General features: G+C 45.5%; 1 protein-coding gene across 1 annotated transcript in view; it reads right to left on the reverse strand.

Annotated features, from left to right (window-relative positions):
• Positions 1-19,638, reverse strand: part of GRIK4 (glutamate ionotropic receptor kainate type subunit 4) — a 214,055-nt gene that overhangs the window by 115,387 nt on the left and 79,030 nt on the right. The window contains exon 9 of the mRNA XM_090257477.1: positions 1,796-1,903. Coding sequence (XP_090113603.1) covers positions 1,796-1,903 — 108 coding nt within the window. The remainder of the gene's footprint in view (positions 1-1,795; positions 1,904-19,638) is intronic.

Consider the following 19,638-nt stretch of genomic DNA (forward strand, 5'->3'; position numbering starts at 1 on the left):
AGGGCGGGAGTGAGATGAGATGGCTGAGCGCTGGGGCACAGGTGATTTTAGAAGCTAAGAGAGGAAAGTGTGAAATGCTGGTTTGCTGAGCTTAGGCTGCGTGGGACTCCTGGGTTGGGAAATATGGGTAATCAGACAACCAGAGGCTGTGAGGGGAGCTTGGGGGAGCAGTCTTGTGAGTGTAGGAGAATGGAAGGCAGAGGGCTGTGTGTCAGAGGAAAGAAGCTTCAACTCAAAGGCTATGCCTTGATCAAGTCCACTGCCATGTCCATGATGTGGGGCAAGTCTCCCAGCCTTTCGCATACACTGGCCTCAGCTCAAGGGCATCTCTGCCCCTCTGCTTTCTCTCCCCTTCTTCTGTCCTTGGGGCCCCGTCTCCTCTTCTGATGCCAGCTCACTTTTAAGGACTCCTGTGCTCACAGCCAGCCCCTTATCTTTCCTTCTGCGCCTGCTCCCAGGTAGAATGTAAGGGGGCTGGGACAGACTTCCCAGGATGAAGCACTCAGAGGTTGTGTCAGCAAAATGCACGGAGGTGACCTCAGGGACAGGGCTTGACTGGGGTGTCCATCCCTGCAATGGCAGCACCCAAGAGCTATCACAAAATTATTCTGGACTTAGAGCTCACCTCTCTCTGCTGATGCTCATTTCCTGAGGAAACCTGCACTTCTCCTTGACTCAGTTCTCCCTGCCTTTGGGAGCTCATCTTCCATGTCCCTTCTTCTCTGAAGACTTTGCTGACCTCCCCAATGGGATGGGAGCCCTCTCTCCTTCCACCCCTGGGGGCTGGGTGCATACCTCCTCTTTCCTGGCACCTATCCCACTCTGCCTACAGTACACGAGTAATTCCAGTCCAGAGCCTGGGCTCCAAGAGTTCACGCAGTTAGTGATGCAGGTCCCTGAGCTTTTTCTATAATCTCAAAAAGCCTAAAAGAAACCAACACATTCAGCCATGAGAAGGCTGAGCGGGCTGAGACATCAAGTCTCTGCTTCAGGCTGGAATTACATCAGTGTGGCAACACCGGTTACCTGCTGCCGATCAATGCCGCACCAGGCGGGGGACTGTGCTTCTGGTTAGTTAAAGGGGTGGGGTGGGGGGAAGGAACACGCTAATGATTGCATAATACATGCAGCAGACTTCATTTTCTTTTTAAGACATGAGGCCTTTGGGAGGAAGAAGAATACCTTGGCCATGAATGAACCTTGGCCATCTACTAAATTACAACCTCTTTGAGGACAGAGACTGAGTCTGAGTCATCTTTCTGTCTTCAGGAATGAGCACAGTGCCTGGCACATGAAGAGAAAGGCTTGGTAATTCTTGAAGAAAACAGAATAGAAAAGGAAGATGGTTCCTGGCCCTATAAACTGTTTTCTTCACCAGCTAAAAACGAAGAAGTAGGCCATGAGAATCCAATGCACGGGGGTGTTTTTTTACTCTATAGGCACCAAGTGAGGCTGGCTGCTATGAAAGAGAAGGGGCCCTCCTGGTGGGTTTCTTCCGCTGGCCTCGCAAGGTCCTCTTCCCTCGGCCAGGCGCAGCTCCCCCACTGCCTGGAAGAGGCGTCCACAAATGTGTTGTCTCCCACCCCACACCTCTGCCCCAGCTGCTTTGGCGCTCATCAAATATCGTTTCTATATGAAAGAGCAGCTTGAGTGTAATTACACTGCCGCAAGTTGGTCTCGGTGCTGCGGTTAGAGCTCCCTTCCTCCATTCACTGGGAAGCCTATGAGTAACCTAAAGGTGGAGGAGGCACCCTGGGGAGCTGCAGCTGGGAAGCTCGAGGGGCACCCTGCTTACCAGAATGGTGGTGACGACCAGGGTGGTGTTGAAGAGGCTGTTGGACATGTTGGAGGTGTAGAGACGGCTGTCCATGCTGAGGCCGTCCGCCACATGCCACTGGCCAATCTGAGGAGACCAAGGAAAGAGCACTGGGAAGAAATGGGGGAAGGAGGAGGCTGTGGAGTTGGGTTGCTGAGGTCCTGTGGGTCTTTGTGATTGGAAGGAGCCGAGAGGCCAGTCCCCCAGCTGCATGTAAGCCACAGAAGCAGGGAGGGATATGGCCTTCGGAGCAAAGGCGCTAACCTGGAGCAGGGGTCCTATTACATGGGACTAGGGAGTCAGAGAAGCGTGGGGAGACCTGTGAGAGCAAGGGAAGAAAGGCGTAAAGATCTAGAAGGGGGAGAAGAAAGTGGAAAAATAAATCAGGAATGAATTGGAGTTCAGGGGCGTTCTCTCATGCAAAAGGTAATGGAACGCGTGGAGTCACAGTATCTTGAGGCAGGAATGAGCCACAAACCTCTTCTGCTTCATCCTGCCTTTAATAATTCCGATTATCTAAATAAGAATCATAATGATGTACTGGAGAGAACTGCCATATACTAGGCATTTAATAAATGTTCGCTGAATGGGCCAGTGAGTGAATAAACCAGAAGTAGGACCCAGCTCCTAGTCCTGTTGATTCACTTGCTAGCTATGAGAACTCAGGCAAGTTACTCAAATTTTCTGAGTCTCGGTTTCTCTGGCTATAAATAGAGATGGTAATGTTTACCCTGCCTTCTCCTCAGAGCCAACTGAAGTCATGGAAGCATCACTTTAATGTTATGTTATTCAGTCAGACCCAGGATCATGGATCTCAACTGTGTAACCTCAGAAAAGTTACTGAACCTCTGAGCAGGTTTCCTTACCCATTGTCTTAACTCCTACAGAAAAAATAAAAAATAAAAAATCCACAACTTAGTTCTCTACTCTAGAAAGTCAACAAGACCTAAACTCAACAACACTGGGTTTTTAGATGTCCCCCCACCTCTGCCCCCCAGTGGAGCCCTTTTTATAATGTGTTTGTGTGTGTGAGTGTGTGTGTGTGTTACCAATGTATTTCTACTAGCTGGAGCCCCTAGCAAATGCTTTCTGATGGTGAGTGTTTGAGCTGCAAAGCCAGGAGAGACAGCGGGCAGCTGGCTGGAAACCCAATGAAATACACACATCTGCCCCGCCAGGCACTCCCAGGCGCCAGCAGCAGCTTTCCTGGAAATCCTCTACAAATTCTGCGGGTGCCATGTGGCTCTAGTCAGCAGAGCTGGGCTCTGAGTTCTTCTTGTGAAAGTTGCAATGTCAATAAAGACACGTCCCACTCTTGTCTCCCCTCCACCCCAGGGGTTAGCAGATTGGTGAGCAAGAACCATCTTCCTGATGTCACAGCCTAGAGTTTGAGGAAGGGACAGCTAAGCTAGGACCACAATTGACTACCATTTGGGACTTTTTTGCAGGCCTCCAGTTTCAGGTAGGAGCCTGATGGTATTTATAGGTGATATTTTCATCTGATAAAGGGGAGATGACCAAAAACTCCTTTCCAGGCCTCTGTGAGGTTGCCACCTGGAGAATGGTGGGCAGCTTCCCCTACCCCTGCAAGAGCTGATTGGCCTTATACATGCTCATGGTCACTTTCACTCTATAAGCAGTGTCTTATGCATGCCTGCACAGGAAGCCTCATTTTATAGATTAAGAAACTGACATCAAACTAAAAGAACCCGCCTAACTTTTCTGAGGTCACCTTAACCAACAGGTGAGAGGCTTCAGCTTCAACCCCTGTGCTCTGATCACAGGTGACTCTTCCGAAGCAAGCCTTCCTGGCCGCCTTGTCTGGCTCTTCCAGTGTTCTGCTACACATTTTTATTTGTGTATCTGTCTCCCACTAGCCTGTGTGGGCTGGCCTATTTATGCTTGGAAGCAGGGGAAGCCATCCTTTCTTAAAGGCAGAATGCTGCTGGTGGTGGGGCAAGGACAAGTGCAGGGGATCCCTCCTCCGGCTTTCTGAAGTGCCTGTTGGCCCTAAAAGTGACCAGTCAAGTCAGGTATTGCCAAGCTTCCCCCATCTCCTTTCTTTCTGAAGGGAAAAGGGGTGGAGAGAATGGGGGTTGTTAGTGTAGGTAGCTAGATATAGAAAGGAGGAGAGCAAAGGGAATCGGACATTATTAAGCATAATTAACTAGGGAGCATAAGCTTGCTTCTCTAGGAAGTTGCAACATTCATAGGCACCCCAGGGGACTGCAGCATCATCCTGCCAAGGGGATCTGTGCTCTGCCTTCTCCTGTGTAGGGAGAAAGAATCAGCCTTCCAGTCTCCAGAGGGTGCAACTGGTCCATCCCCTGAGACCATAAGGGGAGGTGAGCACATGTGTAGTAGAAGCCATGGTGGCGGCCACACAGGCCTGTCAGTCTAGCTTGGGGAAAGGATCAGATTGGATAAGACACACAACCCCAGAAGATCTAGGGAATAGATTGATCCAGGGGAGGGTTCAGTATAAGCTCAGGAAAGCTTGGGAAGCTGATTGATTAGTTTGAGGGAGTGCTTGATCCATCCCAAGCCAGAGATAATATAACCTGAGCCTAATAAAGACAAAGCCCTTTTTTCTTTCACCTGGTCACATGTACTCCCTGTTTGCATGTTCTCTCCTAGCAGACAGTGTGGGCCTGAGCACAGTGTCCACCTGGAACAGACTAAGCTAGCTGGATCTGGACAAGGATATAAACTGAACTTTGGCATGGCACAGAAGGCACAGAATTTTTGGAACTTGGGCTTTGTATTGGGCTTGATGAAGACACAATTAGACTTTTTTTTTCATGGTGGAATGGGTAGAAATGGGACATTGGCAACCCAGTAATACTCCTTTGATTTTGCATCTGGAGCCACAAGTAAATCTTATTTCCAGACTTCATTTTCCCTCATGGGCCCCTGAAAATGCTTTTCTCATACTGCAAGGACACCTCTTACACCAGCAATAGGATGAGCTGCTAGATTTTCAAGAGAAGGGAGAAAGAATAACAGTAGTTACTAGACACCTGTCATACTAGATATGTTTGAGTTCAATCATCTCTAAACTCTCCCACCAACCCTGTAAAGTATATTATTTATGAGGAAACTGAGGCTCAGAAAGGTTTAATAGCTTGTCTAAGGCTACTTAGTTAGTAGTTGTGGCACAGGCTTGTACCTAGAGCTGTCTGACTCCTAAATCTAATGTCTTCATGTCTGTTGCTTTCTCTTGCGTGAGGACGTGGACATGTGCCCTTTTGTAAACAGATCTGGATAACCAGAGAAAGGCCTAACGGGGCCTTAGACATCCACCAAGAAATCTGGACACAGCAGGTTTTTCTCCTGGGTTTTGACACTCCACAAACGTGAAATGATTGTTCTTTCAGAGGCTCAGATTCCCTGTCCTCAAAATGATCAGAATCGGCTCCTGCTAGTCTCCTAGGGTGAGAAGGGCCAGATCTAGATAGAAGGACATAAAGAGTCACTGGGCTGAATGTCAGCATTTGGGTGTTTGGGACAGGACTGAACTTCTTAGGGCCCTCCTTATCATCCTGAATGTGCCTTTCACACTGACAGGGCCAGCAAGGCCTTAGCCTCATCTTAGCCCCCTTTCCACTTCACTGTGTCCAGGGGACCCAGTTGTCAACAACTGTCTGCGCCCAGGACTACATGGTATTACCTGAGCCACAAGATAGGTACCCACAGAGGCCAGAGATAAAATAATTTACCGAGAACTAGATCTGACAGCCTGAGCAATTCACCCCATTCCCCACCGTTGGGAACATAGCAAAGAGACTAATTAGCCCCTAAGCTCAATCAGAAAATGTACCTGCCACCCATCCTTGCATTAGTCCCCAAGAAATTAATGAACTCATCAGATTCAACAAAGCAGTTGGCAGCTGTTATCAGTGCAATCTAATTGCTGAAAGGCAGTGGGAAGGAAAGTGAGAAACAGAGCCAGGCACCCCAGGGTACAAGCTAATTGCTCCACCCACTGAGCACCCACCATGCCAGGTACATGCCAGTGGCGGGCAGGAGATTCAGCTATCATCACTGACAATGTGTAGCTCTGCCTCCAGCCAAATTCCACTGATCCACCCCACTGACCCCTGCCCTCAAAACCTCCTACAGGGACAACTGTATTATAAACCTCTTCCACATGCCCATGTGTGTGGTCTTGATTACGCACCAAGTAATGTCTTCTCTTGGCCCTCTCTCTGTACTTCCTGTCTTTTCCAACTTCTCTGCCTTTCTATCCATCATGTAGGTGGCCCCAGGGCTGGCAGAAAAGGGAGGAGAGAGTATGGATTTGGATTATTATCACTGCTAGGCTATATAGCACTTGAAGCACATAAGGAAAAGGCTGACATGGCCATAAGGGTGCACATATGAGCACACAGAGTACAGGCTAGATTTCAGCCTCTACTTGCCTCTTAACACTGTACAGTTTGCACCGTGAACATATGACCTCAGAGTTGGAGGATTTGGGTTTAATCTGGCTTATCTGCTCATGAGCTATTTGACTTTGGGCAAATTACTTAATCTCTCTGAACTTCACTTTCCCTCATCTAGAAAGTTGGGGTTAAAATAGTAATTATTACCTCATAGGATTCTTAAGAAGATGAAGAGATGATGTACGTGCAAAGTAGTAACTATATAAGCATTCATTAATTTAATTTTTAATACTATTGCCTGAGAGAGAACGTGGATCTCTTCTGTGCCATACAGAGGGCTTTGCATTGCAGACTGTAGTTTATTAGACAGATTAGGCCAGTTCCTGGACCAGCAGATCAACATTAGAAATGCAAATTCTTGGATCCCGTTTCAGACTGACTGGATCACAAACCCTAGGAGTAGGGCTGAGCTCTGTGTGTTTTATCAAGTACTCCAGGTGATTCTGAGGCAGGATAAACTAGAGCAGAGCAGGAAGAGCAACTTGCACAACAAAATAGGCTGAAAGGGAAAGGCAAGGCCTTAGAGATGAACAGTGCTTGGGTGCCTGCCTGTGGTGAGCTAGAAAGTGTTTAAAAGGTGGCTCTTTACCACAACCCTTCCCCTGCAGTGTAGTAAGTGGTCACAGCCAACCCTTGCAGCTGGCTGGCCTGGGTAAATCCCTCCCATTGAGCTACCAATAGAACCAAGGCTCAGCTATAAGAAGAAAGTGTACTTGGCCCACACAAATGGTGCACCAGCTTGGGTGATAGGGAAGGATTGTGCCTCTGGACCCTGCAGGACACCTGCTATATTAGGCCACTCTATCAAGACAGGGAGACAAAGCAGCTCTACAAAACACACAGAAACAAATGCAGGGCGGCTGCCAAAATGAGGAGACACAGAAACATGGCCCAAATGAAATAACAGATCAAAACTCCGGGGAAAGAACTAAACAAACAGAGATAAGCAACCTATCAGATGCAGAGTTCGAAACATTGGTTATAGAATGCTCAAGCAACTTAGTGAGGACCGTAGCAGCATAAAAAGATCCAGTCAGAAACAAAAGATACACTAAATAAAGAACAATCTGCAGGGAGACAAGAGTAGGGTGGAGGCAGCCAAGACTCAAATCAATGATTAGGAACATAAGGAAACAAAAAACAACCAATCACAAAAACAAGAAGAAAAAAGAATTCAAAAAAATGAGGGTAGTATAAGCAGCCTCTGGGACAACCTCAAGAGGGCCAACATTCACATAACAGGGCGCCAGAAGGACAAGAGAAATAGGAAGAAATTGGAAGTCTATTTGAAAAAATAGTGAAAGAAAACTTTCCTAATTTGATAAAGGAAATAGATATGCAAGTCCAGGAAGCATAGAAAGTCCCAAACAAGATGGATGCAAAGAGGCTCACTCCAAGACACATAATTAAAATGCCAAAGGTTAAAAATTAAGAGAGAATCTTAAAAGCAGCAAGAGAAAAGTAGTTAGTTAGCTACAGGGGAGTTTCCATAAGATTGTCAGCTGATTTATCAAAAGAAATTTTACAGGCTAGAAGGGACTTGCAAGAAATATCCAGAGTCATGAAAAGCAGGGACCTACAACCAAAATTGCTCTACCCAGCAAAGCTGTCATTTAGAATCGAAGGGCAGATAAAGTGCTTACCAGACAAGAGAAAACTAAAGGAGTTCATCATCTCCAAACCATTATTCTATGAAATGTTAAAGGGACTTATTTAAGAAAAAGAAGATCAAACTATGAACAATAAAATGGCAATAAAGACATATCTATTAACAGTTGAATCTAAAAAACAAACTAAGCAAAGAAGAACGGAGACAGAATCATGGCTATGAAGAGTGTTTTGATGGTTGCCAGATGGGAGGGGTGTGGGGGAGTGGGTGAAAAGGTGAAGGGATCAAGAAGTACAAATTGATCATTACAGAATAGCCGTGGGGATGTAAAGTACAGTACAGGAGATGGAGCAGCCAGAGAACTTATGCGCATGACCCGTGGACATGAACAATGGTGGGAGACTGCCTGAGGGAGTGTGGGAGGCTGCTGGGTGGAGGTAGGCAAAGAGGGAAAAATTGATAGCTTTATCAATAAAATATAATTTAAAAAAATAAAAATAAATAAAAGGTAGCTCTCTAGGAAAAAGGGCCCTGATCTGCAGCATTTGCCAATTTCTGTGGTGTGAACAGTTCTCTGGGGACTGATTTTGAGCTCCCAGCCTGATGTCACTGAACAGAGTTGTGAACAGAAGTGTTCAGGGTTGGGCAAAAGTAGGTTTGCAGTTATGAGTACACAAAATTCAGTTTACTCTTGTGTTATTATTTGTTAATTCTTGTATTATTTTTCCATACCAACAACTGCCACCCTACTTTGACCGCCCTGTGGAATGGGCTCTGCTAGCTGGCGAGCTCCTGCAGCACACCGCTGTGCCCACTGTGCCCACACAGGCTGTGCTGGAGCCTAGAAACTGTGCACCCAGACCTCACTGCCTCTCCACAGTGCTTGTGAGGCCAGTGAGGGCCACATAAGCTAATAACTTATCCTAGCAACAGAGCTGGTAAGTGGAAAATAAAGTATTCAAGTGAAGCCAATGTGCTGCTAAATTGGAATCACAATATTTAAAACAAATGTGTACTCCTTCTCACTACTTATTCAAATGCTCGTAGAAGAAACCTCTGAAGATAGAAGTGCTTATTCAAATATAAAAATTTAGGTAAATATAACTGATATGAAATATATTTGCATATGCATAGAAAGTATCATTTATCCAACACACCCGGAAGATAAGACTCCATGTAAGTTAATAATAATCTTGCTCCTTTAAGCACTAAAATTTTGGAGTTTTAATTATTTATTTGAAAGCATTATTTTAAAACTTCTCCGTATGGAAATTATAATTTCCACTGTCCTCCTTACTTTAATACATGGTGCATCATTATGAAGCCAGCTATTATACTGTGTTGTGATATATATAATGTGGATCATGCGTTACTAAAATGTGGAGCAACCCACTTGCCTTCATTTCTGTGCTTTTATAAGTTAATTTGCCTACTTTTCATAGTGTCTCTTTCTCGTTGTGAGCTGTCACTACTTACTGCTGTCAGAATAGCTGTCTCTACGGCCCCTGCGCTTCTAGTAGCTGTGCACAAGGCACTGGGTCAGCAACCCAGGTACCGAGCTTGAAAGAATGCCTGCAAGGAAAAGACAGCTGAGGCCTGATGGGGCCTGGGGGCTCGAGGCAGTGGACCTGTGACATGGACACGGGCTGCCCACAGGCATCTGGAAAGGCAACTATTGCAGTCGATTGGGTGACAGAGCCGTGCATTGGGTCTGCCGTGGCCCTGAGTCGGCATAAGCAACATACCTGAGGAAATGCTCATTTGCAGGTCGTGTCCACGGGGGTCCTCTGCTGCTTCCTGAAAGAGCTGGGAGGGAGCAAGCTGGAGTCTGGAGACCATACTAGCAACTGGCACTATGGCATACAACCTTAGCCCAGATTCCCGATTAAATTCCACTCTGGGCCTCTCTTTGTTCTGTGCTCCACAAACTAGCAGGTAATCCTCTCTAAAATCCCAGCTGCGATCATATTAGCCCCTGCTAAGAACCTTTCAGTTCTTTCCCACGTTGATTTACGGATAGAGACAAAAATCCCTAAAATAGCCTACCGACGCGAGTGGGAGGCCCGCCCTCTGCCCACGCTCTGCATTCATCTCATCCTACTTTCTCCAGCCTTGTCTGCACTTGAGTCATGCTTTCCTGCCAGGGGAGGTCTTTGTTTGCATGCCCTTCGCTGTCCTAAACACTCCTTCCTGCTTGACACCCAGGCTTCTCTCAGCTAATTCACAGTTGGCCTGTTTCAGGAAATAAAATTTTCTTGGAACACGGCCACGTCCATTCATTTATACATTGTCTGTGGCTGTGTCCATCGACAACAGTAGAGTTGCAAAGTCTTAAGTGTTTACTCCCTGGACCTTTATAGAAGTTTTCCAAACCCTAATCTAGTTTTTATATGTTAATCCTTCAGGCCTCAGTTTAAAAGTCACTCCCTCCCAGAAGCCCTTCCTTTATCTCCCAAAGTCCAGCTTTTCCCAGAAACATATCCTTTGCCTCCAGAACACTTACCTCAAGCTCACATTTATTAATGATATCATGACTCACTTCATGACTTCCTTACTATGCTGCTGAGAAAGAGCTCTCCGCCATGGCCTGAAACTGGGGGCCCTGCCCAGAGCAGCCCCCCACGCCTCTCTCACAGCCCTGTCATTCCCCCCAGAGTCTCTCGTGGTTGTCATTTGTCCACCTTGTTCTCTCCCCAGCAAGTAAAAAGGAATTCATTTCTGAAGCCCTGAGGGGTTTCCTCACATGCTTGCCTGCATCTGTGGGTGTGCACATGGTTCAGTTAACACCTAACATTTTATGTACCTTTAGATGATTGTTCCTTGCACTTGGCCCTGCCAAGATCCAGCTTCTTCTACAAAGGCTGACATAACTCCAAGGCCAGCTAAGTCCTTCTCCAGAGTCAAAGTTTGCAAACACTTTTGTTCACTTTTGAACACTGAGCACTCAGCCATGTGGCTTGCTTGCATAGGTTTCCCTGATTCTGCACATAACAACCCTGTTATTTTTCTCACCTGAGAAATGTAAGCACTTCAAACAAGTTTTTGTTCATTGAATGAATGAATGAATGAATGAATGAAATTCAAACTCAGAGATGTTAAGCAACCAGCTGAGGGTCACGGTGTATAGGGGATCGAAGCTGGATTTGAATTCAGGTTCTATTTACTGCTATACCATCTGGTTGAGTTTTAGGGCAGGTATAGGCTGTCCCAAGCTGGACCTTCCCACATACCTCTCTGATCACAGTGGACTCATTTGTTTGAGAATACAACCCTGAAGGGAGTCAGCTACAAGATCCTACTAGAGTAATCCTGGCCAAGGCTCAGGGTGGTATCTTAGGGGCTTAGCACAAGGGGCGCAGCAGGGGCACCAGAAGTTCCAGGTTTTCTTTCCTTCTCTACCATGTATAAGCTGTGTGACCTTGGATGAGTCACTTAACCTCTCTGAATCTTTCTCATCTGTAAAATGAAGATAAAGGAGCCTGTCTTGCTGCTAGTATGACATTGCTGTTGATAAGCAACTGAAATAACATGTGTAAAGAACATTAGGTGACTCCATATTAAAGCTAATCCACCAACCTGACATCTGAGTGAAACCAGAGCCTTGACCCCATCCTCCTTCCCCCAGGTGAGCTCTGTAATGTGTACACAGAGTTCTGGGATGATCACAAGACTCCTATTAATTCTCTCTCTGGGCAAGCCCACACAATGTTCCTCTCACTTTGCTCTGGCACCAGCATCCCCTCATAACTGATCCCTTTGAATGTCCACATGTTCTCACTACTTTGAACTATAAAACAGTCAAAGGTGTGGTGATCCAGACTGCTTTCTATAAGTACACTTTCTACTGAAGTCTTTAAGTTGATACACTAGACTTGTCTATCACTTTCTTTGGCCTCTGGCTCTTTCAGCATTTGGGGCCACTTTGTATACACGGCCTGCATACAGTATGTACGAGGACGTTTGATGAGCCACAACAAGCCATGAGAATGTAATATAACTGCACTATTGTCTATCTGGTGGGAATGCAGCTGACCAGAGGTCAGGAGACTTGGCTTCAAGTTCCAGCCTGCCACCTGTGTGGCCTTGGAGAGTCAATTTTGCTGCCTATAGAACAAGGGTGGTCTTCCTTCCCTTTCCCCTTATTGGAATGATCTAAGACACTCATAGATGGGACAAGGTATTAAATCGAGCTTTTTTCATTCCAAATTCTTGTTCTCTAGGACCATCTAAAGTTGGACAAACAATGACCAATGACTTTTTCTTTTTCTTTTTTTTTTTTTTTTTTTTACCTCAGATTCAGGTTCAAGTTCAAATTCTTATTAGTAAGGATGCATATAAAATGTCAGTGTCTCCCTGAGTACACAGAACTGATTTAGACAGATATGTAGTGACAGCTGGGTATAAAACACTATGGCTAGAGACCCCAGAAATTGAGACTGGGTTACAGTTTCAGAGACTCTACAGTACCCATGTGTATCTTGATATAAGACTAGCAATAAAGGCTTGTAATGTCAGCCTTCACAATGATCACTCTTGCAAGAAGGAATAAAATGTTTATTGAATTTAAGTCTAATATCTCCAATCATAAAAGTCTAGTTTACATGGGAGACTGGATCATGAGTAAAGAGGGTTGCTGATGTTGATTAAAGACCTTATTTCATTAATCAAAATATTCTCTTACCACAAAATTTGTGCTTACATGAAGAAAATTCTGGATCAAAGGGCAACGACTGTGGCAAATGCCAATGGTGAGAGATCAGAAACAAGCCAGGGAAAACTGGGAAGACCCTTCATCAAATGAATTCTACCTGGACTTATAAAGCCTTCACTCAGTTTATCTAAGGCAGTATTTTGTTCAACTGTGATTGCAACCCATTAGTGGGTTATGAAATCAATTTAGTGGGTCAAGACCTGCATTTTAAGAATGAAATATATGCCAAGAGTATATCAGAGTGCAGCACACATAGCAGGGTAACAGCTGGCTCATAAGGTTTGGGTTCAGTTAGGCATAGGTTGGTGTTTATGTGTGTCTTTGATTGTACCTAATTGCGAGTCATGGTCACTGATGCTCAATAAATACATTTTGGCATCAACAACACCTAGTTCCTTACCTCTAGTGTTATAACTAAAGGACTAACTGCAAGAAAATTATACAGGATAATACTTTTGAACATGTACATATGTGCCAGATACTGGATTAAATGCTGTACATTTGTTATCTCATTTAATCTTCCCAACCACACTACAAGGAGGTATTGCTATCATCCCCCATTTATTGATTAGAAAACTGAGGCTTGGGAAGATTAGGTTTCGTGCCCAAAGTTCCATAGTTAATGCAGATTCAGACACAGGCAGGTCCACCATGCTATACTGCCCTGAGGTATTAATTTTACTGGACTATGGATATGTATTTGAACAGTAAAAATTTCAATTGTTATTGCTTCCCCATTGGCATTTGCCATAAGTGACCCTGCTTGAGAGTCCATATTCCTGAAGTCGGCCTTTGCTTTTCCTTGCCTTTATTCTGACGTATGTATTTAGAAGAAGATATCCAATTAAAGCTTGAGGACAGTGGGCTAAGTGGAAAAACTAAAACATTGGGAGTTCTAGCTTCTGGGCCTGGCTGTTCCACCAACCAGGTCTGGTCTTTGAGTCCCAAAGCAGACTCCTCATGCTCCCCTTCCACTGGGGATGCACAGTCATCCACCCAGAATGTCACCTTCCCAAGCCCTCTGTCTCAATGAAGTCCCTCATCACAAGGATTTGTGCCTAGTGCTTAGAACTTTCCTTTTCCAGCAGTCATTACATCTGTAATCATATAATTACTCAAGTAATTGTTTCAAGCCTATCTTCCCCACTGGACAATGCATCCAATAGTGATGAGGATGTCTTCTCCCCACCATATCCCCAACGCTGGGAATGACCTGTGCTTATTTAGTGACTGCGTTAACAAACCCCCCGGTTGCCTCTAGCCCTCTGGACAGTGCCAGGCCTGTAATGGGTGCCCCATAAACATCTTCTGAATTGATTACGAAACTCTTCTAAGCAAGTCACTTCTTCTTAGTCTTTAGTTACCTTACTTATAAAAGAAAGATGTAGTCTAGCTCCTTCCAGCTCAAATATAAATTCCTGAAAATGCTGGGTATGTTTATAATGTGGCATAGTTGTAAAAGTGTTTTATGGCAGAGACTGGGAGAGAAAGGCCTGAGAGGAGCAATATGAAGAGGCCTCAGACAGGTAACGGTAGGGACAGGTAGGAGGGCACTGAAAGCATGGCCATGCAGACGTGGAGGTGAAGCCAGTGGCCCCTCACTGGATGTACCTGCCACAAAATGGCTGTCTCTGAGCCTTGTGGCTGGGGCCTGCCATTCTTCCACTAGTGCCTGGTCTTGGAGCCGGCATTGTGTTGGGTTAATGTGGAAGCAAATCTGAAAGTATTAACACATCGTAGGCTTCTTAGTTGCACACAGTCATTCATAAAGGGGTGGCAGTTTCAATGCAAAGGAAGAGAGTGCTCTTCCACTCAGACCACACCTGAAATTCTGCACATTGCTGCAGGCACCACTTTTTAAGCAAGGAATCAACAAACTGGAGTGTGTTCCAAGGACACTGACCAGGAAGGTATAAAGACTGAAATTACATCATAGAAGGAAAAGCTAAAGGCAGTCATAGGAAGAATGGAATAGATATGTGGATCTGAGAAAGAGAACTGAGGACCAAAAGGAAGAGGCTTGAGAAAGAAAAAATTATGCCCAATAGATGGGAAAGCTTACAACAATGAGAGCTTCCCAAGATAGAATATGCTGTCCATATAGGTAGTGAGTTCCCCAACACTAGAGGCATTCAAAAACTTTATGAGAAAGCATTTAAAAACATTTAAGCATTCGAGTAGAATACTTATTATTCTTTTCAGTCCTAGGAGCATAGGATCTAGATTCTGTTTTGACATCAGGGGAACCAAAAGGAAGGCCAGGGTATCAAGGGCAGATGACGTCCTTGGGCATTGTGAGAAAACAAGAGATTAGGAATATAGGTAGTGAAATCAGAGAGAAAAGGCTACCCCATGAAAACTTCAGCTACTCCTAAGTTTGCTCACTCCTGGTCTTCTCTCATGGCTAAGACCCACTATGGTTGATTCTCATTACTTCTTCTATAATGTTGCCACAAACATTGAATTAGGAAATACTGAACCATTGCTCCTAAGGGAAAACCAAAGTTAGAGTCCTTTGAGGCTCTGGTCACCATTTTTATTAACCAATCAATATATAACCTCATTTTATGTGTTTCTGTCTACAGACACCTTATTTAATGCATCTTGTTGATTCATTACCATTGAACAACAGCACTATAGCTCATGCCTGAATGATGCTTTTCTAATAGTTGGATCTTCTCTGTAAGGCACATCATAGCTCTCTCACACTTAGAAACACTAGACGGCACTTCAGCACTAAGTTTGGGTGTCATTTCAAACAACAAAATCACCAAGACAAAGCAAAAACAAATGCTAAAGACATGACACTAAATAAACCATGAAAAAGAAACTTGTTGACAGTATGAAAGCTGAGGCAAGAAGGCAGAACATTACTTTGTCCCACCATGTTCCAGCCAAGGAACAAATTTTTCACTGCTCTGTGCACATCTAAAAAAGTGCCACAGTATTGACTTGGAGTTACACAGAGATATCAGTGAGTAGATGAATTTGCAAATACGGAATCTACACATTAGGAGGATCAACTCTATTCTGTGCATGAATGCTTGGCTTTTGCTTTTGCCAAGATGTGTCCAGACTTCCACCCTGAATCCCCAGCCTCCAAGATGTGAAGAGGAATGTGGTCTGACCTTCACCATACGCCTTGTCACAGAGAAAAACCTACAGTGGCTGTCTCCAGGTGCTCTAGTGACAGGTGAACACTGCCTAGGGCAGGGCTGGAGCTCTGTTCACCTCAGGCAGCTCTGACTCACTATGCCACCCCCAGATGATGCTCTCGGGGGCTTCAGGGACTCTCCAACTAGCTCCAGCTTTCAGAAGTTCAAGTTCCCTAAGTAGGGCAGTGAAGATGCTTGTATCACCTTTCTTTTTGGACAAAATTACTGATTTTAATCATTTCTTTTACCTACATCTCAACTTCCTTTCTTTTCCTTGTTTGGTCAAAAGTCTCAGACTCTCTTCTGAACATTTTGGGGGAGTGATCAAGTTGGTGAGTGAGTGTGTAGCAAGGTCTAAGTATGAAGACTCAGGCGCACATCCCTCCCTCACTTCCCAAAGGATGCTATTGCACATGGACTGCTGATGGGGGACTTTACCAGAGACCCCAGGCATGCCTGGGAATCCTCATCTTACCAACTACTGCCAAAAGGAGGACGCAGCCATAGCCCAGAGAGTGCCTGGTTTCACTTGTTACACTCACCAGATAGAGAAGTATCTTAGGAAAACAGTTGTACCAATGATGCAACTTCAAGCTCTGAGCAACAGATGCCAATTTAATCAAAGGTTCTAATGAAGCATCTGGGCTGCAGGGAGCTGGGGACTTGCCATCCCTCAGGTCAGTAGAATGCTGGAAGGGCCAGGCAACGTTCATGGCTGAGCTTTTAGGGAGAGCTGAGAATGGTCCTCCGCTGCCCCTAGATGCACGCAGGCTTGCAGAGGGGAGACAGAGTGTGGCTGAGCTTCTCTGTGCTCTAGGAAGTCGGGAAGCTTTTAGTTTTGGGGTGTTAACACCCTTGTCTGAGCAGTGCCATGTCACACAGGCCCAAGATGGGCTGTGGACTCTCTCAGGAGCAGCCGTGCCTTCTGGTTCTCAACTTCACACCCACCCAGAACCACTGCAGTGTGAAGCAGGTGACACTGCCACGGTAGGGAGTCGGGGAAGGACGGAAGTGAGGAACGGGATGAGAGAGACGGGAAGGGCCCTGAGGAGCCCATCTTGAAGCGCAGCAGGGCTGGCTGGCAGAGCTGCTGTCCCGCAGGCGAGGCTGGCAGAGACTGCCAGCAGGGCTCTGTGGTTGCCGCAGGAGTACGCGAGCAGACAGCTCAGCCGTGCTTTGTCTTCCTCTCTGCCCTGAACCCACAGATTCCAGGCACACGGTATATAAAGACAGAGAAATATGTGTGCAGACATGTCCAAAAGGTATGCTGCACTACATGTTGCACAATGAGTAGCATCATCAAAGCACATCTATAACCAGGACTTCACTTCCTTCTTACAAGGATTGTGTGGTGCACATAAGCAGGTATTCCAACAGCTGTCCCACTTTTGCTGAAGAAGCAGCTGAGGAACAGAGCGTTGGGAACTGCGAGAGCGGTTCTTGGCCCTGAGTCTTTCCACACCCCCATGGCGCCTGTCTCTGCACACAGACCCTCTCACCTCCCTGGAGTTTCCTCTCTCCACATCTCTATCCTGTGGCCTGTGCCACTTCTCATCAGAGTTGACTGATCAGGCTGCTTCAGAAGACTCAAGTAGTAGCTCACCCTGTTCTAGTTCTCCCAGGCATGAGCTGGCTGAAGAGGCACAAAAAGGAGACACTAAGAACTGGCCAACTTCACCAAACTAAGCTCAGGCAGCTTGGGTCAGGCATATTACAAGAAATATATATAAAACACAGCACTCAGAAACCCTGCTCCTCTGCCCCAAATCAGCCCTTCATTGAAAATGTAAGTAGCTATCATTTGTGTGCAGGCTAAAGTGTGAATAAGCTTCTGTAGTCAGTGAATTCTCCGTAGACGCTGATAAGCAGGAAGACTGGTGCTCTGGGAGAAAGAAGCAGACATATGGGCCAGGGAGGCCGGAGGAGAGAAAGCCCTCAGATTATACTCCTCCAAAGTCAGCTCATTGGCCCCTTGGCTGTGGCCCTGAGGGTGGCCAGGTGAGCTGCGGGCTCTCACAGGAGGATGCACGTAGTAGCCTTTTTATTAACTAGAGGAACGTTGCTCTTAAAGAAAGTGTTAGGGGAGAAATGAAGCAATGATTTGAGGGGGCCTTCCACTTGAATTTTCAAATTCCAGTCATGAGTGGGGAGGCTTGTTGTGTGAAATCTCCTTTGAACCAATTGGGGAGCAGTGGCTTTAGAGAACTCTCATGACAAAGTCCTAGGTTCCCAGGGCTCTGGTGTCCTGCTGGATGTGAGCCCATCTGGGCCAAAAAGACTGGTCCATTTTGTGCCTTGCATGCTTCAGGCCCCAGTGCGGAGCTCTGCACCAGTCCCCCAGTCACTGTGCACCCTTTCTCCAGGCTCACACTGAGCCCTGCTTTCAGTGAGAGGTTCTGGGTCTGTGCTTGAGGATCCCCCATCCCTGGAAGAAATGACCAGGGAATGCTACACAAGAACATGTAAATGGAGCATCTGAAGACTTGCTGAAGAAGAGCTCTCCGAGCTGAGTTCCAGAGATGGGAGCAGGAGTGGCCTAGTGAGAAACAGGGGGGCACATGGAGACCTGGGCACTGGGGTGCAGGCCGGGGATGGGAAAGCACCCAGTGTGTCCAAGGGTGACACATTCTTTACAGCAGCGGGGGCACGGCATGGGAGGGAACTCACAGGAGTGACAGGCTTGCTGTGGAGCTGCCATTTTGCCCTGAACATAGAGGGGCTACCGTGGGGTCATAAACCCAGGAATGATGCATGCCCAACCACTTCTCTGGTGGGAAAGTTGGACGAGATGATCTTGCAGGTCTCTTTCACCTCTAAGAACTTAGGATATTTTATGAGATGTTGTCAACTATTTAAAATTCCACGGTGATTCCCCTTCACCCAGATCAATTATTTTTAAAAAGTGACTTTACAGTAACCTTCAAAGCAGCCCCCAAATAACCCATCTTTTTCTCCCCTCCCTCCATGCAAGAATCTGCTGCCTCAGAATTTCTTCATTAAAGGCAACATCGCTCCAATGGATCTCAGGGGAAATGGCCACCAAGTCCTGCCAAGCCTGCCCCCTCTTGTCAGGTCTTTCCTCCTGCCTGGGAGATGTCACATGATGCTCTTGGTTTTTAGCAATCACCCGTCTTCCTAGTCTTCAAATTGAAAATGTATTTTACAAACTAAGAAAAGAATCATATTTACAATTGCTTTAAAAAATACCTAAGAATAAATTTAACCAAGAAGGTAAGAGACCTGTACTTGGAAAATTACAACACACTGAAGAAAGAAATTGAAAATACAAATAAATGGAAGCATATACCAGCTCGTGGGTAGGGGGAATTAACACAATTAAAAGCAATCTATAGGTTCAATGCAATTCCTATTTTTTTAAAAAATGATTTTTTCACAGAACTGAATAATCCAAAAATTTATATGGAACAAAAAAACAGCCTCAATAGCCACAGTAATCTTGGGAAAGAAGAACAAAGTTAGAGGTATCATGCTACCTGACATCAAACTATAATACAAGGCCACAGTAATCAAAACAGCCTGGTACTGGCATAAAACCAGACATATAGCTCAGTGGAAGAGAATCGAGAGTCCAGAAATAAACCCATGTCTCTATGGTCAATGAATATATGACAAAGGGGGCAGGAGCATACAATGGAATAACAAACTCTATTCAACAAATGGTATTTGGAAAATTGAAGACCCATACAAAACATTAACACCTTCTTACACCATATATATACAAGAATAAACTCAAAATGGATTAGAGACTTAAATGTAAGACTTGAAACCATAAAACTCTTAGAAGAAAACATAGGCAATAAAATCTCTCACACTTCTCTTAGCATTCTTTTTTTCTGATATATTTCCTTGGGCAAAGGAAACAAAAGAAAAAATAAACAAAC

This window comes from Furipterus horrens, unplaced genomic scaffold, assembly GCF_987537825.1.
Source record: "Furipterus horrens unplaced genomic scaffold, mFurHor1.1.pri manual_scaffold_11, whole genome shotgun sequence".
Lineage (NCBI taxonomy): Eukaryota > Metazoa > Chordata > Mammalia > Chiroptera > Furipteridae > Furipterus > Furipterus horrens.